At 33.7% G+C, this 27957-nt stretch overlaps 2 protein-coding genes across 3 annotated transcripts; one reads left to right on the top strand and one right to left on the bottom strand.

Annotated features, from left to right (window-relative positions):
* Positions 1-582: 582 nt before the first annotated feature.
* Positions 583-6939, top strand: LOC123665981 (sorting nexin-16). Of its 2 annotated transcripts, none has more exons than XM_045600199.1 (3): positions 583-836; positions 5142-6010; positions 6770-6939. In XM_045600199.1, the coding sequence occupies exons 1-2, from the start codon at positions 827-829 to the stop codon at positions 5993-5995; spliced, it is 864 nt and encodes a 287-aa protein (XP_045456155.1). In that variant the 5' UTR covers positions 583-826; the 3' UTR covers positions 5996-6010; positions 6770-6939. The 2 variants fall into 2 exon arrangements, with proteins under 2 accessions (XP_045456155.1, XP_045456154.1); XM_045600198.1 differs by having other exon boundaries at positions 5142-6012; positions 6776-6939.
* Positions 6940-13131: 6192 nt separating this feature from the next.
* On the bottom strand, positions 13132-27770 carry LOC123665971 (zinc finger protein 879-like). Its single transcript, XM_045600191.1, has 13 exons — positions 27469-27770; positions 26310-26450; positions 25933-26176; positions 24764-24896; positions 22661-22783; positions 21811-21928; positions 19586-19798; positions 18931-19064; positions 18717-18827; positions 17743-17946; positions 16469-16580; positions 15500-15607; positions 13132-13318 (listed from the first exon to the last, which is right to left on the bottom strand). Exons 1-13 carry the CDS (start codon positions 27607-27609, stop codon positions 13142-13144), a joined length of 1959 nt encoding a protein of 652 aa, XP_045456147.1. The 5' UTR covers positions 27610-27770; the 3' UTR covers positions 13132-13141.
* Between the last annotated feature and the right edge of the window lie 187 nt (positions 27771-27957).

Below are 27957 nucleotides of genomic sequence, written 5' to 3'. Positions count from 1 at the left end.
TAATTAAAAAACAAAAAAGTCGTTGAAAAATATTCTTTTATCAATATTTTCAAACTCCTATATCTTTTGATGTATTCAATATTTTAAATTGCTTAAACCGTTAAAGAACTGCTCAAGTTGCATTTATAATTGCTGAGTTTGAAAATATTGATAAAAGAATATTTTTCAACGACTTTTTTGTTTTTTAATTAAAAATTCAAACCACCTCAAATTAAATAATTTGAGGTGAGCAATTTAAAAGGACAACGTAGTTGAATTGAGCTATTCAAAATCTATCAATAAGTATTTTTTTTATTACAAATATCATTATTTTGCAGGCTGGGGTGGGGTAGGTTTGAAACTTTACGAAAAAATTCGATTCATTTTATATTCTTAGAGTTTAAAGTTTTCGCATTAAAAAGAACGTTGTTAACTACTTAAAAATATAATGAACTGCTTACAAAGAACATTATTCGAAATTAGCTATAAATATCTAAATTATTGATAGCATATTTTTTTTAATATAAAAAACAGATAATACGTGCATATACATTCTATTTAATATTTCTAATTTTCTATATTTTATTTTATTTCTATCTGTAATTACTGGTCAATGTCACTTCGTGGTGCTGTTTGATGTTATCATCGTTGAATTATCACAATATTGTTTACAATAAACTGTTACAAATATAAAAAAATATAACATTTATATCAGAAAAGGTGCTAAGTTATTGAAATGTTAATTTTTGTGTATAAAACATACATATTTTACTCGTTAATGTACGTTACCTTAAGAAAGGAGTGGACAGTCTAAGTGAATAATTCTATTGAAATAGTCTCAATTTGGATGTCTACAAGTAAGTGGCATTGTGTTTATTGCACTATGAAGGTTGCAGACCGTAAAGGTTTTACATATAACAAATAAATAACTCGATTGTTTATTTTGAGTTTATACTGTATACTTATGATTTAAAAAAAAAAAAAAACAATAACACATTAATACTAAATAATAAATATTTAGGCTAAGATCTAGATTAGGTAAAACCGAATTAGAAAAACCGAATTATGGGGTTTATGGGTGTGGAGGGTGGAGGGTGTAGTTATATTAAAACTATGCATTGTTTTGTTTAATTATAAATTAATATTCATTTTAAGAATTTTGGTAATGTTTTAGGATGGGTATTTTTTTAACTGTTTAGTTTTTGTAGATGATATCAAAATTAGATATTTGTTAAATTTTAGTATTAATTTAATCAATAAAATTGTATACAGAGTAAATAACCAAAATTAAATAAGTTTTAATAAAGTATTGATTTGTCAAAGTAATAAGTTTAGACACGAGACCGGTGGTAGGGAACAGCAGAAAACTTCCTCCTCAAAATATAGAGCAGCCTGACTGAGGTAGTACCTCGACCTTACAGAAGACCACAGTTAAATAATGCTGTTTTCAAGCAGTGTTGTGTTCCGAGTGAGTAAGGTGACCAGAGCTCCTGGGGGGATTGGGGATAGGGTTGGCAATGCGCTTGCGATCCTTTTAATGTTGCATCTATAAGCTATGGTAATCGCTTACCATCAGGTGAGCCATACGCTTGTTTGCTGACCTATTTATATATATTAAAAATAGGCTTACAACCAAACATAAACTAGGTACTGCTATTATTTTACTGATGTTTTTTATATATCTTCTAAATGGCATGTTTACTTAATGCCTCTCATTCGTATCCACCTTGTTCATGTACTAAAATTACATTAATTTATTTATTGAAAATATTAATTTGGTGACTCAGTATAAAATTGGTATTTATTCTTGGTTGATAAGAAGCAGTAATAATTATATACATACTAGCTGACCTGGCAAACTTTGTACCGCCTTATTGTTTTTCCTTAAATATAACAATTACATATATCAAAATAAAATATAGCCTATCTTTCAAGTTGGATAAAACTGTACACGGTGTGCAAATTTGATGTAAATCGTTCAAGTAGTTTAGGAGTCCATCGCGGACAAACAACGTCATGCGTAATTTATATGTATTAAGATAAATGTTTTTTTATAGTACACTAGTTGACCTGGCGAACTTTATAAAGGTATTTTTTATATGCTGTTTTTTTTTTAATTTTTACTATACAAACCTTGTTTTGACAATGTGTACACAAAAAAGGAATCATCCAATTTGGTGCAGTCATAGGGATTCTTCTTTATTAGTATACTAGCCATCCCCATATCCTATAGCCCTCCTTTCTAAATGAGCAAGCACAAAAATAATTATTAAATTCGAACCAGTAGTTGCTGACATTAGTGCATTTAAATAAACAAACAACCTTTTCAACTTTGTAATATTAGTATAGATATATAATTCTGTAGTGTGGCTACGGCAGTAAAGAATATAGCCGCCCCCACTCTTCCCGTGGGTGTCGTAAGAGGCGACTAAGGGACAACACAGTTCCGCTACCACCTTGGAACTTAAAAAGCCGACCGGTGGCGGGATAACTATCCAACTGCTGGCTTTGAAATACACAGGCCGACGACGGGCAGCAGCGTCTTCGGTGCGACAAAGCCAGCCCTGCGGTCACCAACCCGCCTGCCCAGCGTGGTGACTGTGGGCAATACACATGAGTTAACGCCATGATTTTGGCGCATACTTCTGCAGGCCTATGTCCAGCTGTGGACTGTGATAGGCTGAAATGAAGATGAAGATGAATATATAATTTGGTAATAATTATATAATATAAAACAAAGTCACATCCCGCTGTCTGTGTGCTTAGATCCTTAAAACTGGGCAATAGATTTTAATGCAGTTTTCTTTAGTAAATAGAGTGATTCCAGAGGATGGTTTATGTGTATAATGCATGCATAATATAGTAGAGGAACACTGATAGTTCATGCAACCGTGCGAAGCCGGGACGGGTCACTAGTATAATTATATAATAAGGTGACAATCTACAGTTGTAACTAATACAGCACGAAATGTAGATTCCATTTATTGGACTTGGATTATATGGTTTCGTGATTATCACAAAGTACTATCTTCTATAATATAAAAATGAGTCGCTGAATGTGTTGCTAAGCGCAAAACTCGAGAACGGTTGGACCGATTTCGCTAATTCTTTTTTTAAAATGTTCCTTGAAGTACGAGGATGGTTCTTACGGAGAGAAAAATTCTAAAAAAAAAAAATTTTTTAAATTTCCTGAAAAAGTCTAAAAACAACACTTTTCTATACTCCCATACAAAAGATTTGTGATAATACTTAAAAGTCAATTTGAACTTTAATACCATACGATAAAGTTTGTGTTAGGCGATACGATGTTCGCCGGGTCAGCTAGTTACATCTATTAACTCATTGACTTCATGAACAGATGGACGTTCTCAGTAAGACTGTAGTTTTTTTATGTGCATTAACTTTAACTGGATGCACCGATTTTGATGAATATTTTTTAATCGAAAGCTTGTGCTTGTCGGGTGGAAATTTGATCGAGATCGAGTACTTTTTGAGTTATCTTTATTAATGCATATTTAATTGTCTGTTGATGCGTTGGCGATCACAGGCGGTTTCGGGTTCGATTCCCGCGATTTGTATTGGCCATACAGATGTTTGCCGTGGTGTGGGCATTTGTGCTCGTCCATTACGTGTTTCCCGACCCCCGACACAGAAGTTACTGTATACTTTATTGCACTCAAAAAATACATGTAAAAACAACATAATTATAATGTTTATGGCAAAGGTGGACTTATCTCTGAAAGAGATTTCTTCCAGTCAACCCATGGTCATGAGTAAGCGTTTTATATAGCGAGGCAAACAGTGCAAGAAGTTAATCTTTGTGGGGGCCGTTGAGTGTGAGGTGTTTAGTTATTTTACCGTTTTTTCGTCTATATTCGTCTAATTCGTCATATTATTTGTCGAAGCAATTAAAGTCCGTTTTTTTTTTTCAAATTAGATTTACGCGCGTACTTCCGATGTACTTCCGAGCTACAGTACCGAATTGGATAATTAATTTTTTTGTTTTCGTCTTGATGTCAGGACAAGATTTATATAAAACTAGCTTCTTCTCGCGACTTCGTTCGCGTGGACTCCGCTCCTATTGGTCTTAGCGTGATTATATATAGCCCATAGCCTTCCGCGATGAATGGGCTATCTAACACTGAAAGAATTTTCCAAATTGGACCAAAAGTTCCTGAGATTAGCGCGTTCAAGCAAACAAACTCTTCAGCTTTATAAGTATAGATAAAATAATAAAAATTTGATATATTCACAAAAAAGTACATTAATATTTAATATATAAAATTCTCGTGTCGCGGTGTTTGTAGTTAAACTCCTCCGAAACGGCTCGACGGATTCTCGTGAAATTTTGTGTGTACATTGGGTAGGTCCATCTAATTTTTTTTAATTTTCAGATTTATTATTTATATTTTATTTTATTATGATTTGGCGTTGAAAAATACATACAACCCCAAATTTTCACCCTTCTACCACCAACCCCTATTTTTAAATAGCATTTAGCGGCAAGACAACGTTTGCTGAGTAGTATACTTATATTAAATGAATTTATCAGTACGAAATTCACCGGGGCAGCTAGTACATTATAAATTCTGTTTCTAATAATAAATATATGTGATAACTAGCATCCTGAACCACCAGTATTATCAAAAATATTATCAGTAATAAAAGACCAGACATTTGTACTCCCATATATAAAAATATCTGCCTTTTTTTGGTACAGTTATTTAAGTCCATGCAGCATTTGTAAATTATTTTCCAAAAAAGATTTACAATTGTAGTTGAAAAGCAATTTTACAATAAATATAACTATCCTCCTCCTGATGCCTCTGTTGCCGTTCTTTAAAATCTGTAAGAAGCTCTTGTAAACCAACTAAAATTATTCCCAGTACTTATGGTCATATGAATCTATAATTCCGTATTGTTGCTAATATTTTGATTAATTTTAGTTTGTAATGGATAAACTCAAATGCTATTGGATTTTAAGAAGTTCTTTTACCAGTAAAGTGCTACGCTATGACTGAGTGATAATAATATAGCCTATATTTTAACGGCAGAAATGAAATTACGGTGTAGTCAAATCGCCTTATCCACAAGGTCGATGTCGCAGACGTAAAGCTTGTATTTTATATTATTATCTGTAATATTAAAACTTGTAATTTCAGAACCGGTGCTGAAAATGGCGACAGTACAAAAGATGGAATCAAAAATAATAAAATTAACAGACAACCGTCCAAGAGACAGCATGAACAATGAAATATCTTCAACATCGAGCGAAGATGGCAATTCAGACCCTATCTCAAAGTTCAACAACTTCTACAAATCTAGGTATGCAGAATCAACTCATTCAGACAACGAGATGGAAACACCTAGACCCATACAACCGAGAAACCATTACAAATCGATGGGTAACATCAACGATTTTACCAACCACACCATACAAAATAGTATAAGTAATGTAGATTTAAGTCTCCATAGGAGTGAAATAAAGAAATTCGAGTCTTTACGCATTCCAATCGTCGGTTATGAGGTTATGGAAGAAAGGGCAAGGTTCACGATATACAAGTTAAAAGTTGAGGACGACAAACGCGATCAGTCCTGGCTTGTGTTTAGGAGATACACGGATTTTGTTAGGCTGTATAATCGCATAAAAAATGAACAGCCGAACATCTTATTACCGTTGCCAGGGAAAAGGTGGTTTAGGGATAATTTTCAGCCAGCTTTTCTGGAGGAAAGAGTTAGGGGATTGCAGACGTTCGTCAACGCGATTTTGAATAAGCTTCCAAATCACCCAGTTGTGAGAGAATTCTTCTGTTTAGACGAACCGCCCCAAGTATTCAGCTACCAGCCTGAAGTTCAGGCAGTATACGGCGCGTTGGAAGATTCGATAACTACGCTGAAAGTTCAGTTGAAACAGAAGGACGCAACGATAATGCATTTACAGAAACGTGTTGCGCTTTTAGAAGATCAGATTAAAAACTGTCCGACTTGCAGTACAAATAAATCGGCCAATATTTAGTATACGTAGTTGAGTTTTAAGGGGCCTACTCAAAGCACTGCCTGCAGGGCCCTGCTTGCAGTGCCACTGCCGATCGTATTGTATGTATGCATGCAGGGCCGATATTTTAATTGTTCACCCTGTCGCAGGGCCGCAGTGTCGTTCTGCCAGCCCGACACACGATCTCCCCACTCCGTAAACTGCAATCAGGGACATGTGTAGCTCGGTCGGGCCGATTTAGACCACCATTTTGTTTACGTCGGTACATTGCGACGTTTGTCTACTCTATTTGACCTGGGGTTTGTCTTGTCAGTGGTTGTCATTTAGCAATTAATCAGTTAGTTGGTTTGGTTTTATTATATTATTTGTTTGGCTCTGTTTTCTTCAAGAAAAATGAGCCAGCGAGAAAAAGACGTGTGGAGGGACGTAATCTAATTGTATAGGGATTTGCCATGTCTTTGGAAAACTAACCACGATCATTATCATAACAAAGATATGCGGTCGCAGGCTATGTCGCTTTTACATGAAAAATATAAAACTTTTTTACACCAGTGCTTCCTTTTTTTCTTTTGAACGCTACAACTACTCAATACAGTCAAACCCAATGCTATTTTTTGGTGTTTGAATAATGTAGGAGCCATTTATAAAAACTGACGAATTTAGGCAAGGACAAAGAGAACACAAGTGAACACGACAACGTATGCCGCGTAAATGATTTGCAGTGCTTTGTGGAGCAACATCCTCTGCGGCAGTAACTGCAAGCAGGCCCTGCAGGCAGTGCTTTGAGTAGGCCCCTTTATATATAAAGGCAGCTCCGAGTATTAATGTGATGACAAAAATTAGAGTTTAATTAAAATTGGTCTCTCGGGAATCTTAGAGTTTTTGGTTTGTATTTTTAATGGGTGTCCAACCCAAATAGTATTTTGTGAAGTTCATTAGGTTATGTTGTTTGGAAATGGCGTTTAAAATTAAAAAAAAAAAAAAATTCAAAATCAACAAAACGTTGAAAAAAACTTATAGCAGGACGTTAAATGATTTCATATTAATCTGCGTCCCATCCCTATATTCAAATAACTAGTCGTTATGCTAACGAAACGTTTGATTGTAACTGAAAGATTTCAGAGCATAATTGATATATTTTTTTTGAACATAGAAACTGGCTTTTAGATGTTTTAAAATAATTTTTAAGAAAGTTATTGTGTTTGGGTTTTTTATGTTTATAAAGATTTATGGTAAACGAAGTCTTGAAGTGAACACACCCTTACAATTGGTATTTGCTAAAAAAAGGTTAAGTCTATCATTCCCACCAAAAAAAACCATACTCTTATAGGACCTATAACTCCTATAGGACCCGCCATTTGGAAGGACGCAGTTAGTAATAGACCATTTTATATTCTCGGTGGAATACCAAACCTCTTTGTAATACTTTTATCCGTTACATTTGCTGCCTTTGTACGCGATGTACAAAAAAGTGATATTAAGTTTTATTAAATAATCATTAAATGATATTTGTCAATTATTAATATTAAATTTAATGTTCCAGATAATTACACTGGCCCACAAAAAAGTGCTCTGCATTGACCAGGCGTAGCTAGGGTTATGTATTTCGATGCACTGAATCCAATTTTGGGATCCGTTTTCGAAAATGAATCTTGTGACTACCGCAAGTACGTTTTATTTTTTATTTTTATTTCCGTAAAAAAAACCGTTTTAATCGCTAGGAAATCGTAGAACATTGGACGTGTGCAATTTTTTTTAAACTACGGATTTGAGTTCAGCGCTTTAAAATGCAAAGTTCTTCTTGGGTCTGGTAAAAGGTGCAGAGCACATTTATGTTTGTGAGCCTGTGTTATTATTCTTTATAAAATGTTACGTTAAGTATTATTATAATAAAGATATAAAAAAGTTTGTACCGAAGTACAAAAATAGTTCTTTGATATTCTGTATTATGATATTTCTAAAAATAGAAATACACAAGCAGGGTTAGGTTAGACGGTGTAGCAAATTTTAAAATGAAATATTTAATAAAATTGTAGATTTATACAAATGTTAAGTTAAATTTAAGGTACAAATTATTACACCTGGCAACTGTTTAGAAAAATGTTGCCAGTGTTCGTCCATTTATTTCATATATATATTTTTGAAACAAGCATATGCTTGTTAATGCTTGTTTGTATTGCATAAATTCATTTATTGAGTTGGGTACAGATAAAAATATCCTGCTCAAAATTTGGCGCAGCCTGACTGCAAGTACCTCAACCTTGCGGAAGATCACAGAGAAATAATACCGTTCTCAAGTAATGTTTTGTAAGGTAGAGAGCTCATGGACGTGTGTTGTATAGGTTACGGTAATCGCTTACCAACAGGCGGACCGTAGCCATCAGGGGAAAGGTAAAGGGAAATTTATTTTGTCCCCCATAAAGTTCATCCATTCAAACTACCTAAAGCGCTTTTTTAATGCTAGAATCTTACGTCCATAGTAATAAAATTACATGATTTTTTATCGCTCAATTATATTTTATTTTCAGGACTGATTGATTACGAATGGTAATTTTTTTTTTTTAATGGTACAAAAGTTACGTCAATATACTGTAGATTAATTCATAGGTGCTAAATATTTTACATTTAATAAGCATTTAATTTTAGTTTAGTATAAATAAAATTCGAAAGGCATTTTTATGTTCTCATTTTTTATCTGTTAATTTTATGTATGGATTATTTTTTTATTTCGTTGTATTATTAAAAAAATATTTGTCAGAAATGTCAAATTGTTTTGCATTTTTTTTTTTTTGTATAAATGTCAATTTTCGCGGCATAATTCGCGTTGTCTTTAATTTCGAATAAAAATGTATTAAATATCGTATTACCAAATTTAAATTAATTTTTTTTTTAGTATAATACTATAATATTATTTAATTTTGAATGAACAATATGATTTTTAGTGGTAGCTAATGTGTGTTAAAAATCCTACAAAAATCATCATTAAATAAAACTTGATTATAACTAAAAATATTTTTTGCAATATTGGTGCATTTGTTATTATAATAGTAAGAACCGAACAGTGCCTTGATTCAAATAATAAAATAATATATTTTTTAAATTCGATGTTTTATTTATAACCTTTTTTTATAAGCTAAATTTAGTACTGGTTTTATAAACAAATATTTTTTGCTGAGATTCCAAATGTCCTGACTCTTATTTATCACAGAGTTTTACATCTTTTATCTTTGAAACCAAAACAAGTGCTATAAAGTATACACGTTTGTGTAGCAAGAATTTGCTTTTCAGTTTATAATACCAGTATTTTTAATTCGTGTCAATCTGCAAGCAATGTGATATTATCTAAATCAAATACCCCTAATTGTGTTTGATCGCAAACGAAAAAAAAAACACTGACATCAATAACATCGACAAGTAATACAACGTAAGTACGTAGATAGACAAAAATGGTCAAGTAAATACGCATTTCTAAACATCTTGATAAAATTTGAATGAAACTCAAAATGGGTCCAGCGAGCAAAAACTTCTGAGGTACCCACATATAGTTCGACATAGACGAAAAAACAGTCAACTAAAAACGCATTATTAGATATAACTCGAAAAGTACTGATTACTCATGACTGAACTGGTACCTATACAATAGTTATGGTAGGGTATCTCGAAAATTTAAAAGAATGATATACCTAATTCCGAACCTACTTACCAAGTGAGTTTGTATGAAATAAAAAAATTACTTGTTAAAAATCTCATTTATTGCTTAAAATATAAAAATTACATCTTACAAGTTATAATTAAAGGTTTATGTATATTTATATTACACAAATTGTTTCCAGTTATATTTTTTGTTATACATTAGAGTCGTTCTTACATAAAAGTTTTGGTTACGAAACGTTTAATTTTAAAATCGTTTTTTTTTTTTTGAATAAGTACCGTGCTTTAATCAGTTTAATCAGTAACTATTAGTAATAGTTTAGTAACAATACATTTTAAGGTTGTCAATTGTTGCGCATTTTTAACACAAATCAGGTTTTTATCCATTTATCCTTGTACCGTGTAATCTTCTAAGAATTTCAAAGGGTACTTAATATTCTTTGAAAATGCAGTTAAACGACGTAGTGGATTAAGCTCCGATCCTTCTCCTACATGGATAAAGAGACCTATACCTAGCAGTGGGATGTTACATGCTTGGTCATCGTGAATACGTATACTGAAAACAGCCAGTCCTCCAAATATAATAAATACTTTAAAAAAAATGTAATTAAAATAACACTGATGGTTGCTGTATGTAGAATCAGTATAAGTTCAAACAAACTTAATACGTTATAATTAAAACTATTAATTTTATCCACTATTACGTGTCAAGTAAATAATTGTGTTTGCTCGCAAACGAAAAAAAACCGACTTCAATTACATCGACAAGTAATACAACGTAGATCGACGAAAAAATAGTCAAGCAACTACGCGTTATCAAAGATTACTCAAAAAGTAGTTATCAGATCTCAATAAAATTTATATGTGACCACATGACAAACATCAGCTTTCGATTAAATTAAAAATTATCAAAATCGGTACACCCAGTAAAAAGTTATTGCGGATTTTCGAGAGTTTCCCTCGATTTCTCTGGGATCCCATCATTAGATCCTGGTTTCCTCATCATGGTACCAAACTAGGGATATCCCCTTTCCAACAAAAAAAGAATTATCAAAATCGGTACATCCAGTAGAAAGTTATGCGGTATAATACAACGTAGGTCGACGAAAAAAGCGTCAAGTAAAAACGCATTTATTTTTAACGAAAAATAAAATCACTTTTTTTATTGAATTCTACTATCGACGATAAAAAAAAAAACATTGCAAAGGGCATTTTTCTTGCAAATATTAATATTAATACAGACATAGGCACTAAGCAGTGGCTTTTAAAAAGTCATATTATACATCTGCAACGGTTAAAGCCTCTTAAATGAATATCTTAAATAAAAGAAATTGACCCATAATTTAGGGGTTCTAGCCGTAATGTATGTTACTAGTCGATCCGTGCCTACTTCTTTGGGCGTTAATTATTTTTGTGATGCAAATAATATACTTATAGTAAACTTTTCATCTCGCTCGCTTATTTCTCCGACTTGATTAACATATACTATTATTTTTCACTGAATTTTTTGTCCAATAACAATAAAATATAGCCTATATCATTCCTGAATAGTGTAGCTTTCTGTTAATGAAAGAATTTTCATGATCGAATCAGTATTGCCGATGATTACCCCTACACAGACAAAGCTAGAAACTTTACCTCTTTATAATATTAGTATAGATAAGCTTAAGTTTAAAAACATTTTAGAACGTTCAGTTGACATTTGAAGAGTCAGGTGGAAAAGGAGGTCAAGTCAGTGTATAAAAACTTTTCAGGGAGAGCAATGTTAAGGTTTAATTTTAATGTAATAAACAAAGAACAAACATATATATTAAGCCACACAATCCAACATATCGCTTTCGAATAAGAAAAAAAATCATCAAAATCGGTACACCTAGTAAAAATTTAAGAAGACAAAGGATTTACAATTTACAGTCAAACTGCAAATTTCCATTTTTGAAGTATAAAAAATAAGAAAAAGGAAAAATGGCGCAGATGATTTCGCCAAAATCAAGGATAATAATAATGTAGTCTCAAGAATTGATGAAGTATCGAAATAAAACTAAATTATAAGTAAAAATCGTGAATAATTTTTTTTATTCTTTAAAAAAAGATTTTGTCACACAATGACCACACCCATCGTTAACGTCTCTTTAAATATAATATTAGGACTAATTTATAAACATTTTTAGCCTCTTCGGAAGTTGGTGAAGCCAAGATACTGTTGAATACCACATATTTTAAATTATATTCTGGGTACTGCATAAAAAAAAACAAACTTCTTTCAGTTTAATAATTGTGAAGTATATAAATTTATTGTTATAAAAATAAAACACTTAAAGATAATAAACGCACGTCAATCTTTTATTTACAATTATAAAGCACCATTACATTTAATATTAATTTTCTATACATTTGCCATATTTATTAAAAAAAAAAACCAAGTGTTTTGGAGTAACTTATTTTAAAATATATCAACCATATTGCCAGGGAATTGTTTCAATATAGGTCAGGGTAGAGAAAGGTAGGTCCCTATTACGAGTATCGATCGCTACTAACTATTCAAGGCCAATTTCTCACAATTCCACGCAGGACAAAAACTAGTAAAATTGTTTGTAATTGGAACAAAATTATAATAACCTTTCGTTCGCTGGCCATAAGTCGAGACCGAGCGACGCGTTTGCATGGCGCTGTTAGCAAAGTTAGGTTGCACAGGATCGACTATAATCAATACTCATCGATGTCTGAATACATTGAGGCTATAATACGCTTAGTACAGCAGATCTCTGACAGGAAAGACAATCGAAGACGCTGAAGTGGCAGAGATAATGTTGTCAGGATTGCCCGAACAGTTTGACATAGTCGTATCAAGTCTCGCGGCGGGGTCGATTGCTAGCACATTAACAAGTGAATTAGTGAGGACCAGACTACTACTTGAGGACCATAGGCGTAGCACCGACAAATCTTCATCATCTTGAATCGTTCCATCTGCTTGTTACAAATTGTTAAATTAATTGTATTTTATTTGTATAATCCGACAGTGTAATGCAGTGATAGTTTATTGAAATAAAACTCACATTTCATTACAAATATCTTTGTTATTATTTCGTGCTGCTACTCTCTTGACGATCTCCACAACGCAACCTAACTTTGCTAACAGGCGCTTACGACCTTTTTCACGAGGCTGTGATCACCGTCGATAGAACAAATCACATTTGAATTGCACACAGCTTTTTTTCATTGAACTTCGTCAGATTATGTGAACCTGAGGCGGTAAGAAGCACGGCCAACTACTTTTAATTATATTGGACTTAAGTTTGAAAGGAATGAAATTGATTCCAATCACCAGCGTTCTGATTATCTATTTATAGTATTTATATTCAATAATCGTCTACATCAAGATTCCTAATATATACTATAGTAGTATGTCGGAAGTGTGTTTTGAAAATAACCTGAAATTTATCTTTGGTAGGATAATGGGACATCTTTAACAACATTAGGTGATCAGCCTAAACTAAAAGTCGATATCAATATTAACTATTGTTGTTTATTGTCCATAAATTCGACAACTTTCTTCGCTGGAAACACTTTATGCACCCTTTTCCTGTGCGTGTAGAGCGAGGCTTTTTGTTTGAACGTCTGCTGGCATATATCACATGACAAAGGCCTTTCTCCCGAGTGTATTACTTCATGTTGTGTTAACGCTTTTCTATCCTGCAAGCAATTTATAATTACTATTAATAAATTTAAAAAATATAAAATAAATCTATATATATATATATATATATATATATATATATATATATATATATATATATATATATATATATATATCTATAATATATATAAACGCGAAAGGTCATTCATCACGAAATCTCCGAAACTATAACACCTACAAACTTGAAATTTGGCAAGTAGGCTCCTTATAGGACGTAGACATCCGCTAAGAACGGATTTTACGAAACTCAACCCCTAAGGGGGTAAAATAGGGGTTGGAAGTTTGTATGACAGTCCCATGTTTTTGAAGTAAGAGATTTGAAATTTAAAATGTATGCTCTATAGATGGTGAGGAGTTGTCCAAATAATGCATCGTGATCTATATATATAAAAGAGAAAGGTCGCCTACTCACTCATCACGAGAACTCAAAAACCGCTGGATGGTCCCATCCACCCAGGATGGACAAAGATGAAATTTGGCAAGGGGGCGGTAGATTATAGTTATATATTATAGTTATATAGTAGACTTCCGCTAAGAACGGATTTTGTGATATTCCATCGCTAAGGGAGTTTAATTGGGGATGATAGTTTGTATGAAACGTATACAGCAGCTATAAGTTCGCCTGATAGATTATTTAAAAAAATAATTTGCGTTAAAAATCTTAATAGTACATATCTGCATAACTATGCGAACGTAGTCGCGGGTAACAGTTGTAGTAACAGGCATTATAAAACAAAGTCCCCAAAAGTGTATGTGATCGATTCCCTCAAAATCTACTTAACGGATTTTTATGCGGTTTCACCAATGGAGAGAGGGCTTCAAGAGGAAGGTTTACGGAACGGCTAAGCCGATTTTGATGATAGTTTCACTGGAGGTTTACCGGAAAAACTTTGTGACACACTGATTTCAACGCGAGCGAAGCCGCGGGCACAGCTAGTATATATATATATATATATATATATATATATATATATATATATATATATATATATATATATATATATATATATATGTATATATACAAAATATATAATTTAATAAATACGAAAGAGATATCTAGAAAAATAAAGTAATGTATTATAAGTTACTTATAATATAATAATAATTAGATAAATAGCATTAAACTAAAAAACCTTAAGTATATATATATATAAATGAATGTTTGTCTGTATGTCCTTTATAGAATCGTAAACTATGCATTTGATCATGTCATGATCTTCAGCAAATTGTTGTGCATGAGCCCACAAAGGCGGCGGTGGCGGGATCCTATGCGTTAGATCAAATGGCAACAGCGTGGTGACTCCCCGCGCGTCAGCACTGCAGTATTGTGCAATCTATTCTTTTTATATTATTATTATAATCTTATATGATTATCTAATATATAAAATTCTCGTGTCGCGGTGTTTATAGTTAAACTCCTCCGAAGCGGCTTGACCGATTCTCATGAAATTTTGTGTACGTATTGGGTAGGTCTGAGAATCGAACAACATCTATTTTTCACCCCTCTAAGTTATGAGGTGTAGAGGGTTAATAACATATATGGCAAAACAACGTTTGCGGGCTCAGCTAGTAATATTATATTTCTTATAATATTATCATTACGAGTATATTTCTTATATTATTATTTATTCCAGACTCTAAATCGTCCTTGATAGCTTATAGAATAGATAGATAGCTCAAGAATATGGTCAAAAACTTATTCTGGCGTAGTCGTATAATTTGTCGGGATATTGTCTCTGTTCATCATAATTTCACAAAACCCGCCTTTTATCTTCCTCGCCTTATAGTACAGATTCACTTCTTGTTTTGTCCACAGTAAATCGAGCGTTAGGAATAAATTTCAATTTAAAAAAATATTATCGCCGTTGTTCAGACATGACAGCGGGCCCGCGTCGCCCTGCGGTCTCATACCTGTAATGTCGGGTCGAAAAGCCAAGTTTCGTTCAAATCGTTCCTGATATTATGCGTGAATGAGTAACAAACATACACCCATCCTGACAAAATTTCGCATTTATCATATTACTAGCTTTTACCCGCGACTTTGCTCACATTGAATTTTATATTCTTCTAATAAAAAGTATTCCATGTTACTTCTAATACCTCCAAGAACACGTGTACAAAGTTTCATGATGATCGGTCAAGTAGTTTTCGCGTGAAAGCGTAACAAACAAACTTACTGTAAATCCTTTACCGCACTGTTGACACACGTGGTTTCTCGGCTTGACTTTTTTCTCTCCGTGTACCCTCATCATGTGCCTTTCCACGTTTTTATGTGACGCTATCGGCTGTAATGTATATTTTTTGTTTTTATCATACTAAAGTAATAACTGAAACGGCGAATATTGTATCACATTATTTTTTTCTCATAAATAAAAAAAGTGTGTGAGTCAGCTCCGACGCACGACTGGAATCTAAATAGGCACAAAAAAAGCTTACTAGTCTAAGAAAAATATTAATACCATATCAAATGGTAAATAAACGAATCAAATGATGCGACGTTTTCTAATAACACCATCTATCGAGATGGCGTTATTAGAAAACGTCGATCGTCCAATACGACGACGGTTTTGGGCCGCCATCTATGGCGCCATCGATAACGCACTAAAACGTAACGAGGTCATTCGTTCAGTAGATTTTACTCCTCATATTTTTTTCATACCGGGGGCCTTGTATGAAAATCGATTCTTAAGGAGTTAACTCCCAAAAACTTCATTTTAGTACAGTCGTTAGGAAGTCATATGAGTACAACTCTGTATGATTAACTTATCCGTTCCGAAGATTAACTTTTATTGATATAGATGTGTCTTGTTTCACCTGTTACTGACGCTGATAAAGCCATTTGACATATAACATATAAATAAATTTGATAAAAGTTTATTTATTTTACCTATCGGAAAGAAAAATAAATAAGTTCTCCTATTTTTGATAGAGGTAATAAGCAGTAGAGAGTTTCACTTTATTTGATCGAAGAAGAGAGTAGAGCAATAATGAGGAAAAAGGAGTAGAGAGAAGAAAGGAGTTAGGAGGAGAAAAGGATAAGGAGAAAAAAGGAAAAGGGAAAAGAAAGGAATAGGGAGGACTAAGGAGAATGCAGGAGGAAGAAGTGTAAGGAGAAACGAAAATAGGATAAAGAATAGGGCATTTACCTTATCACAGATGGGGCACTTGTGTGATGTCTTGCCTAAGTGTTGGTAGTTGAAGTGATCTTGCATCGCTTGCTTTGTCGGATAGCCTTTGTTGCACATCGGACATGGAAACCTGGAAAATATATATGTATGTAGTATGTGTGGTTTAAATTAATGCTTCTCAATTGTTAATCTACTTAAAATTAGGAGTTGCTCAATTCGACTGTGTGTTTTCTGTTTTAGGAACGAAGTTCCTTATGAGGCGTTTCGGAGAGGTACCCTAGCCGGCAAAAAACGTCCGTAACGTTAACGTTTTATTCATCTATGTAACCTCATAACTTTCACTGAGTGTTCCGATTTTGTTGGTTTTTTTTTTAACTGACTTTAAAAAAGGACAAAGTTTCTCAATTCGACTGTATATGTACGCGCCACTTGGGCGCCACGATTGATTCGTTAACCCGCTCACTCGTTCGCTCGATGATTCGAAGCGAGCGCCATCTTGCGACGCCGGGTTCGCCGAGACGTCTTCGCGTGAGCAGTTTGTGTCCGTTGCGCGCCCAGCTCGTTCCGTTTTTTTTCTATATATTCCAATATATTGCCGGCCGGTGCTTAATCGGATAATATTAAAGATAAACAATTAAACATTGAACTAGAAGTGAAGATTGTGTGGTCCCAAGCAAGGCATATAAGCCCGGGAGCCAGCCATCCGCCCCACGCCTCCAAGGCAATATATATATATATATATATATATATATATATATATATATATATATATATATATATATGTGTGTATGTGTGCGTGTGTGTGTACATATTATCTACATAACTTCGTCGTTTATGAACCGATTTTGCCGATTCTTTTTTTTGTTAAATCTCAATCATCTAATCCAAACGCTGGTACCATGATAAAGAAACCAGAATCTAATAATGGCATTTCACAGAAATCGAGGGGGAATCTTCGAAAATCATAGTGACGACTAGTGCGTTTGTTATTTTTTTTTTTTTCGTCTACTTACATTATATTACTTGTAGAAGTAATTGAAGTCAGTTTTCTTCATTTGCGAGCAAACACAATTATTTTTATACGATTTATTCACTTGTCAATGTAAGTAGATTTTTTTTATTTCGTTTGAGAACATATATTTGGCTAGTCTTTAGATTAAGCGCCGTCGAATTAATTTTGTCACGAAATTAAGCTGATAAACGGTCAAATTTTGAAGTTAGATAGGTTGGGTTAAAAAAAAATTATTTGACGGGTCTTAATCTAAAGACTTACCGTATATTTTAATACTTACTTAAATATCTGATCCGATGCATGCGGTCTGGAATATTTGAGATGGGCTTGATAAGTGGACAAGTGACTGAACACCTTATTGCAGTCCTTACATTCATACCGACTGGTGTTCTGGTGTCTCTGTATGTGGTATTTGATTTGTATCGTCCTGACCATTTTGTGGCATATCGGGCACTCCTCTCTCGGTAATGGACCTTCGTGGAGCCTGAAATTAATTAGTCTTTATTAAAACAACAGTTTTTTTCTAAATAGTATCTGTGTACAGAAAATAGTTAATGTTCAAATTAATTTAATAGGTAAAGCAGGGGTGCCCAAACTTATTTTGTCTACTGCCCACTAAGAGAATAAATTATTTTATAGTGCCCCTTTGTTCATAAGTTGTAGTCGAGAGTCCTTATAGATTAAATGACAAATCCTCCAAGCCTCTACACAACGGCACCATTTTTTTTAGTATTCCCTTTAATATTGCAGTGCCCACAAGAGGGCGTTATCGCCCACTTTGGGAAACACTGAACTAACATATTATATATATTATATAGCATAGTATTCGGTTCAAGAATCACTACATAGTATAAAACAAAGTCGCTTCCTGCTGTCTGTCTGTCCCTATGTATGCTTAAATCTTTGACTACGCACGGAACGGATTTTGAGGCGGGTATCTTTAGTAAATAGTGTTTGTAGAGGAAGGTTTATATGTATAATACATACATAATATAGTAGAGGAACATTGATAGTTATTGCATCCGTGCGAAGTCGGGGCGGGTCGCTAGTTATTATAGAAGTAGTCTTTGACAACAGAAACTTAATAATGTAATAAACTTATTATTTAAATTAATTGTGGTCGAATTTCGACATTAAATATGTCAAATAATAATAATACAGGGGTATAAGAGGTCATGTTGTAACATTGTATCACAAGGGGGATCCCCCCCCCTTATCGAATGACGTAATTAATGGTTGGTCCCTAATGATTACCTTAAATGTGTAGTAAGCGTGGTCCTATTAACGAACCTCTTCTTACAATGATCGCACTGTAGACCTTCTCTGTGAAACCTCGCCACATGGTTCTTTCGAGCTCGGGAATTTCTGAAAAAAAAAAAAAGTTTTAAACAATTAAATTAGGACCTATTTCACTGATGCCTCCCACGTAACGTCACGTAAAGAAATTTTACTTCAAAAACAAACTCACTTGAAAAACATATCGCACTCCAAGCACTTGTAACCGACAATGGTTGTTTTCGAAAGCAACTTCCTCAGATCACCCGGCGTCGGTTGATTTTTATCCTCCTTCGATTGTTTCACTTCTTTTTTATTTTTACGTCCCTGTAAACGTAATCGACCATTTAAATAATCACAGCGCATGTTTCACAGGTCGTGGGTAAACTTTATCCAGCATATAAGTTACGATTAGACTTTAACAGCAGGAGGTAGAATAAGCCATTAGGTCATGTTTCGTCTCAGTTAAGAAATTACACCTATAAGATTCATATTTGCGGATTCGATGGTGATATAGAATGATATATCAAAACTTTTATCTGCTGGATACGATCATCCGTCGAATAGCGCTACCCGCAATTTCGGGGACTAGTGGTTAACATCATGATGATGATGATGATGACTGGTTCGAATTCAAAAATTATTTTTGTGTTGGATAGTATATTTACCGAGGAAGACTATTGTGGGCTATATATTAAGTGCTTTTTTTTTCAAATTAACGCGAGTGAAACCGCAGAGCGTAGCTAGTTTACATAATAAAGTTGCGGTCGTTGCGGTCGCTTATTGGAACGCGTCCATTATACTTACGAAAAAAAAAAGAAACGATACAAACACAATTTCAAAATTACCTTCCCTTCCAAATCATCGCCGATCTGTATAACAGCGTTCGGGGTCGCTTTAACCATGTGCGCCTTGACGTGGAGCGTAATGAGTTTGACGCTCGTTTCCGTTTTATTGCACAGTTTGCAAATATATCTTAAATAGTGACTGTGTGTGTGTTCTTCTAGTTTTGATTTCTGCATGTATACGTAGCACACTTTACACGGTACGTGACCCGGTTTCTGTAAAAAAAATTGGTATAATAATAATAATCATCAGCTAGAATCTGGAACCAAAATAAAGTATATATAAATAGTCTCTTCCACCACAGACCATTTATTACATAGTCTCAAACTACTGGAATTAAAGGACAGACAAAAAGCCGCCATTTTAAAATAGCCGCCGAATCGTAATAAGTTCTTGCAAATTGACGTATACGACATTCCACACAATCATCATCATCATCATCATCATCATTTCAGCCTAAAACAGTCCACTGCTGGACAAAGGCCTCCAAAAGTTCACGCCAAAAATAGCGTGAACTCATGTGTTTTGCCCATAGTCATCACGCTGGGCTTGGGCTGGGTTGGTGACCGACAATACATACATTGAACACACCACAGGTATAAACAAAAAGAAGCGTATCTAACAAAACCGGTGACATAAAAATAATACAGTAAATTTTAGAAGTATTCAATATGAACGGACCTTTAAAATTTCGAAACAAGAAAAAAGGTGTTGGCTGGCTTCATCCCTAACAATGACCCATCTCACTGTGTCAATATCGGAAATACCCATACATACTCGGTACTCGTTTGTTAAAAAAAAAAACCGTGTGATGTCGTCTATAAAATATTAATTTCAAGTTCTATTCGATGTTTAGAGAAAATAATTATTTGGGTATACATTTTTTTATTATGATTTTTTTAATCTATAAAAAAAAATACCTACTTATCTTAACAAATTTATTTTTATTTAAAATGATTTATAAAAATATACATATAATAATTATCGAATGATATAAGAATAATAGCAAAATGCAATAATAATAATAGTCATCACATAGACTATACATTAGACACTGTATGACTATACAATAAAAATCTTACGCTATTTTTTAAGAGTAGCTAGAGTACCCCTCCGCAACGCCCCATAAGGAACTTCGTTCCATAAAACAGACATAGTATAACATAAACACAAAAACATTTAAATTCAACCGAAAAATAATTTTAGAACAGTTAAAACCGTTAAAATTAATACAGTTAATTATATTAGAAGTTTAGTATTTCTTTGTTGAGTAAGTTGGTCAGAGCTCTTGGGGATGATAAACGCCTACTATTTTTAATTAATAAATTTAATAAACGCTTCACACTCAACGGCCCCCAGTAGGATTTTCTCCTGTGCTGGTGGTCCGGAAACACATACAATACACAAGCACAACGCCCAGACCACGACTAACATCTATATGGTCGATATAAATGTCTGTCGTGAGCGGGAATCGAACCCGTGACCGCTGGCGCAACAGCCAGTGCGTTAACCGTTGCGCCAACGGGTCGTCAAACTATGAGATGGGGTTTAGTCGTATAAATAAACTTAACTGAAAAATCTGGTGCTGCCCAACTGGGGAAGTACCTCGACCTTACAGAAGATCACGGGGAGGGATATGGGGTAGTGTTGACAATGCGTTTTTTCTGGCGTTGCAAGTGTCTATAAGCTACGTTAATCGCTTACCATCAACAGTTCATTGTTAAGCAAAGGTCACAGGGAGCTATGAAACGATTCAGCCTTTAACATCCCACTGCTGGGCATAGACCTCCTTCTGCATGTAGGAAAAGGATTTTTTTTATGTCACTAGGTCGGCAAACAAGCGTACGTCTCACCTGATGGTAAGCGATTACCGTAGCTTATAGACGCCTGCAACACCAGAAGCATCGCAAGCGCGTTGCCGACCCTATCCCCAATCCCCCAGGAGCTCTGGTCACCTTACTCACCAACAGGAACACAACACTGCTTGAAAACAGTATTATTTAGTTGTGATCTTCTGTAAGGTCGAGGTACTTCCCCAGTCGGGCTGCTCCATATTTTGAGCAGGAAATTCCTGCTGTGCCCTACCTAGAGGATTGAGGCTTAATCTACTTTACTGCTCCACAGGATTGACGGATATTTTTTTGGTTCACTATTTTCCCATTTTTCACCTCGGTAATTGTTCTGGCTGTCACGACAGTTGAAACGTTGACTAATAAATCAAACATACCTCTGTGTGCATTGTAATCAAATGATCCTCGACTTGCTGTTGCGTGTAAAATCCAATTATACACAATTCACATTTGTAAGCCGTACTCGTGTATTGCACTTTCTGTTTTAATTCTTCCCTGAAACAAATTTTATATTATACTAGCTGACTCCGCAAATGTTGTGTTGCCATATATGTTATTAACCCCCTTCACCCCCTCCTCTATAACTTAGGGGTATGAAAAATAGATGTTGGCCGATTCTCAGGTCTACCCGATATGCACGCAGAATTTCATAAAATTCGGTCCTGCCGTTTCAGAGGAGTATTGTAACTAACATTGTAACACGAGAATTTTATATATAAGATTATATAGGCATCGAAACAATGTCATATAAATTAGCCTAATTTTTATATATTTTTTGATGGTTTACCAGGAATTATTTCCACTAGTTCAGTTAATATACAGTATAACTATTTAATAAAAATATAATTATTTCAAGTGATAGTGTAACAACCCTTTACAGGTAAACATTCAGTTTTCTTCATTATGACCTCATCTTTAGTTTTGTATATGACCTTAGCTGAATTTGTATAAACAATATTTTAATTTACCTAAAATTGTGTACTACTTTAGATCACTTTTTAAGAATTAGACGAAATTTTTATGACCTCAATGAGTTTTGTATAAACTTAGATAATATTCTTTTATTTAATACTTCACATAAGCTCGTATTGACAAAATATTTTTTTTTTTTAATGATATATGACTTTGTATATGACCTGAGTTAGTATATGACCTCACTTGAGCGTTATATGACCTGAGAAGAATTTGTATATGACCTTGAATATTTTTTTTATGATCTTTCCTCACCTTATAGCTAACATATCAGCCTCTGACATATATTCAGTCATGTAACCCGACTTGAGATCCTTACTGCTCGTCTTATCTTTCGGCTTTTGACTTATTATTACCGTGTCCCCCGTAGATAGTGGGCTGAAAATATTGTAAGATTATTTAACTTAGAAAAAAGGTGTGTGTGTGCAATTCACACACAGCAGAAGTGAAACTTCTGGAAAGTCGTAGGAAGGTAGGCAGTTGCGATTTGTCTTATCGACGATGATCACGGCCTCGTGAAAAAGGTCGTGAGCGCCATGAAAGACGCGTCGCTTAACGCTAACGATGATCAAAAATGTATTCCATCTCATTCTCTCGAATACATTTATGCGTTTCTTTTTTATCGTGACGCATTTACGTTTCAACAAGTTACAAATCACAGCGATTCTAAAGAATTGTTTCACTGCAAAAATTTATTTATTTATTAAGGAATATCAATAGAAGATACGAATACGTAATAGTTAGGTAAACAATTATTATTGTACTTATTTTTATCGGGAAAGGGCTTTTTAAAAATTATTACTAGAATTAAACGTCAAAACTATTTAATTACAACGATTTAAAATTACAAATGGACACGACCGAACAGATTTACATGCTCTGGTTGAATTCCCCTCTAATTCTAAAAAAGACTTTCTCATGACATTTTAAAGCGTAAAACAATGCGAGTTTTTCAATTCTGCTGATCAAATATTTATCTCTGTTGTCCTCATGCCCACGCCCATGCCATTTGGCCTAACATAACTATTATTACTTCAGCCTATCGCAGTCCACTACTGGACATAGGCCTCCACAAGTGCGCGCCAAAAATGGCGTGAACTCATGTGTGTTGCCCATAGTCACGACGCTGGGCAGGCGGGTTGGTGACCGCGGGGCTGGTTTTGTCGCAACTAAGACACTGCTGTCTTCGGCCTGTGTATTTCAAAGCCAGCGGTTGGATGGTTATTCCGCCGTCTCGGTCGGCTTTTTAGGTTCCAAGGTGGTAGTGGAACTGTGTTATCCTTTAGTCGCCTCTTATGACACCCACGGGAAGAGATGGGGTAGCTATATTCTTTACTGCCGTAGCCACACAGCTAAACATAACTACATTCTAAACTAATTGTGTTTATTATAAAAATAAATAAAAAAAAAGTTTTAATTTACATCGACAAGTAATAAAATGATATTAGACAAAAAAAAAAAAAATAGTCACAAAACCAACTTTAAAAAAAAATACATTTTTGAAGTCGGTTACAAAAGAGATAAGGTTCTCAATTCGACTGTATGCCTTTTCTTTATGTGTGTCTCATAATATTTTACTGGTTTTGAGTGGCTGGACCGGAATCGATAAATGTTTTTTTTTTAAATATAAACTAGTGCTTGTCGTGTGATCTCATTTAAGTTTAATTGAGATCTGACAAGTACTCTTCGAGTTATATCTAATTATGCGTATTTACTTGACTATTTTTTACGTCGATCTACGTTGTATATCTCATAAGTTTTCACTGGGTGTACTGATTTCGATGATTCTTGTTTTATTTGAAAGATTGTGTTTTGGTCCTATTTGAATTTGATCGAGATCTGATGAGCACTTTTTGAGTATCTTTAAATATATGTTTTACATTTACTTTACTATTTTTTTGAGTATCTACGTTGTAATTACTTGTTGATGTAATTGAAGTCACACAACTATTTAAGCCGGTTAATGATTTTAGTACAATGTCAAATCAAAAATAAATATACATAATAATTGACGACCGCTCTGGTGTAATGCTACGTGTGCCGTGTCGGCGCCGCCTAATCACCGACGGTCGCGGATTAGATTCCCGCTTGAAGTGGATATTTGTGTTTATAAAAATATTTACTTTCGGTTTGGGTGTTAGTCCTTGTGGGTTTCTCCACCGTGCCTCGGAGAGCACGTTAAGTCGTCGGTCCCGGTTGTTATCATTTACACCTGATAGCGATCGTTACTCATAGTAGGGAATATATCCGCCGACCCGCATTGGAGCAGCGTGGTGGGTTTAACCTTATTCCTTCTTTTACATTGTGAAAGAGGCCTTTGCCCGGCAGTGGGATATTACAGTCTGAAGCGACACTTACTCAATTATAAGCTCCGGCATTTCACCCTTAATGGGTTGAGCGGCAAACGTATCATTCGTGACCAGACCATCCGTACCGACCACTATGTGAGACATGACGCCGGTCACAGGATTTTCTAATACTAACTCTGGAACTGAACATATAATGTATTAATTTATAATATCTATAATAATATTATAAAGCTGAAAAGTTCATTTGAATGAACGAGCTCATATTTTAAAAAATACTGGTTAATTTTTTTTTTAAAAACGTTTGATGGCCTATTCGTCAAGTAAGGCTATAGGGTGTATGGCATCACGATGCAAACATAGGTGGGGCATCAGAGAAAACTGTTGCTAATGTTATCAGCGACCCAGAAATGTTTTAACGCATACCTTCTGGACGATTGCACCAAATTGATTAATTATTGTCTGGGCATGATTCTATATTAATACGTGAAGCCAAAACTTTTTACACCTTTTTACGAAAATTGCGCAGACGGAGGATTGTGAATTTTCGGACACTTATAGTTTATATAGAGGAGTGCAGAATGCTAATGTATTTATTTTTTACTTATGTATAAAAAATACATTAATCAATAAAAAAACATTACACTATTATTTGACACACACGACCATATATATACTTGTTCTTTGTTTATTATTATAGAAGTATAGTTTTTGACAAGAGAGCCCTAATAACGTTCACTTATAATTTAAATTAATTATGGTCGAACTTCGGCCACTACTTTATATAAATGAGAATTTCTATATATTCACAAAAAAACCAATTGTTAGCAACTAGAGTTTATTCCTTACAAACGATAAATGTGATATTTAAAATGTATCTTTTCCTCACAAAAGATGTTTTGCCCAGTAAAACAAGCAGGCCTCGTTACGTTTTCTACCACTTTGGCCTTTCTTACAGAATAAAGAACAAAAAAAAAAATGTGAGGGGTACGAAATGTGCCCAGTCTACTAGCTATATAGACAAATATAAAAATCTCGTGTCACGATGTTTGTTAGGGCCAATCTCGAAACTACTGCAACGATTTTAATGAAATTTTGCACAGACTGATATGTAACTTTGTGCAACTTAAAATATAGGCTATATTCTATTTCGATTAATGACCGCGATATTATTATTGGAAAATTAAAAAATATATGGCATATATAAAAATTAAATAATACCTCCGATAACTTGATTGTCAATACCCAAAGTAATATGATCTCTTAAAGCCTGGGCTACGTCGCAAGTCTCATTCTTGACACTCTGAGCTGTACTTATAGTTATATAGTGCGGCCAGTCTGTACGTATCTCCTTATCCTCCATGACGCTTTCATCGTTGTAATTGACAAAAACTCGGTCATAATCCGTTTTTATAATACATTCGAGCGATGATAGAGATCGTGACATGTACGTATGATCCATTGTCTGTAATTACAAAATAGTTTTGTAATATTTAACTTATTATATTTAACATTATTACAATAGGGACATCAATACGTCACAACTCAAGGAGAATAGTAAAACAAAATTTGATAGCATTATCTTAAATTAATAATACCTCTTGTGAGTGACTCATGGCTAGAACTCGTAAATGTTCCTGTGCATTGTGTACTTGCCGTTTAAATCTTGCTAATTTCTTCATAATCGCCAGACATTCCCAACAAACGAGTTGATCTAATTCCACAATGGAATCTCCATACTGGAAAGATTTTTGTTTTTAGTTTTTTTTTTTTTTTTAATTTTAACAGCTTATCGTTTCCTTTCTAGGGACATATAACAGAATGCCGGATGTAGCTTCTAGTTGGCGTGAATCGTGTGTGATCTGTGTCACATCTTCTTTATTTAAACAGTGCCTTTACTATGTAATCACAAAAAAAAAAATACAAACAAAATTAAAAATTTAAAGTACTCTGTTTGCTATTTTGTTACAAATGTTTCCTTTGTTTTTTTTTTTCATCATCAAGGTACTCATTTAAGTATCTATTGTATAGTCACTCTTGTGTATGCACAAACAAAAAAAAAAATGAAAAAAACTTAAACAAACAATAGTAAAACTTTAATTCTTCAGTTTACTCAGATATCAAAATTTGTTTTTCCATTAAAAACAGCCAGATATATATCGTTAACGTACTATATATATATATATATATATATATATATATATATAAAGGAATACATTCCTTTGAGTTTGTATATTTGTATAGTACCTTTTTTATAGCAGTAGTAATATGTATTGTTTTCATAAAGATATTTTGACACTTCATAATAGTCACATATAAAAGAAATATTTAATTTTAATTTTATGTATAGGAATTGGTAAATAGCTTTAAATGTCGTTTCTTTGTTTTTTCAGAGCAACACATTGTATAATTTTCATCATTGTATATATAAAAGCGAAATGTAAACTGTTTTTTATAAATATTTCATTTTATTTGTGTAAAAGAAGAATACCTTTTTTTATTTTAACGGGTTAATCAAACTACATATTAAAATTATAAGTTACGCTAAATACAAGCAAAGTGTTTTTTACGAAACTTTACTTTTTTATTTTTCGAAAAACCTTGGCAACTGACAGATCCTTCTTTATTTTTTTTACTGAATATTTAAAACGTATCTGATCATTTACATAATACATTCGTATTTATGTCAAGTTTATGTAATTTTGATATAACACATCAACTTAATAACACAATAACTTTAAAACTTTTAAAACTTACCCGGTCGCCCGCGTAATCGTACATTATTAATCTAAATACTTGATAGATTTGTGTTAAGCCATTAATTGATATAACATTTCTATCAGAACTCAAACATGTACAGCAAAACGTGTTATAGGCAGTATCAACGTCTTGCTCCATTTTAAATTAATTTAAAAATAAAAAGTCGTATAATCAAAACACTTGAAAAATCTATCAATCACAACAAAAAGTAATACTCCCATGTAAAATAGACGAAATTGGAAGAGGGATATTTTAATGCCACAGCGACACCACAAAATGGCCGCCTTACCCGGATATGCAAGTAAAATGTTTTGTTTTTATTTACTGGCAACATTATACTCTATGTCAAATGAAGAATGCACTAAATCGATTATTCAGTATCGCTATTTTATAAATCGAAGAACAAAATGGTCGACTTAGCAAAATAAAATGTATATATGAGAACCGTATGTTGTAATTTACCAAAGAAAATCCTGTAGTATATTG

The sequence above is a fragment of the Melitaea cinxia genome, chromosome 25 (assembly GCF_905220565.1).
Source record: "Melitaea cinxia chromosome 25, ilMelCinx1.1, whole genome shotgun sequence".
Taxonomy (NCBI): domain Eukaryota; kingdom Metazoa; phylum Arthropoda; class Insecta; order Lepidoptera; family Nymphalidae; genus Melitaea; species Melitaea cinxia.
Note: the sequence above shows the minus strand (reverse complement) of the source record. Positions and strands in the feature narration are given on the sequence as shown.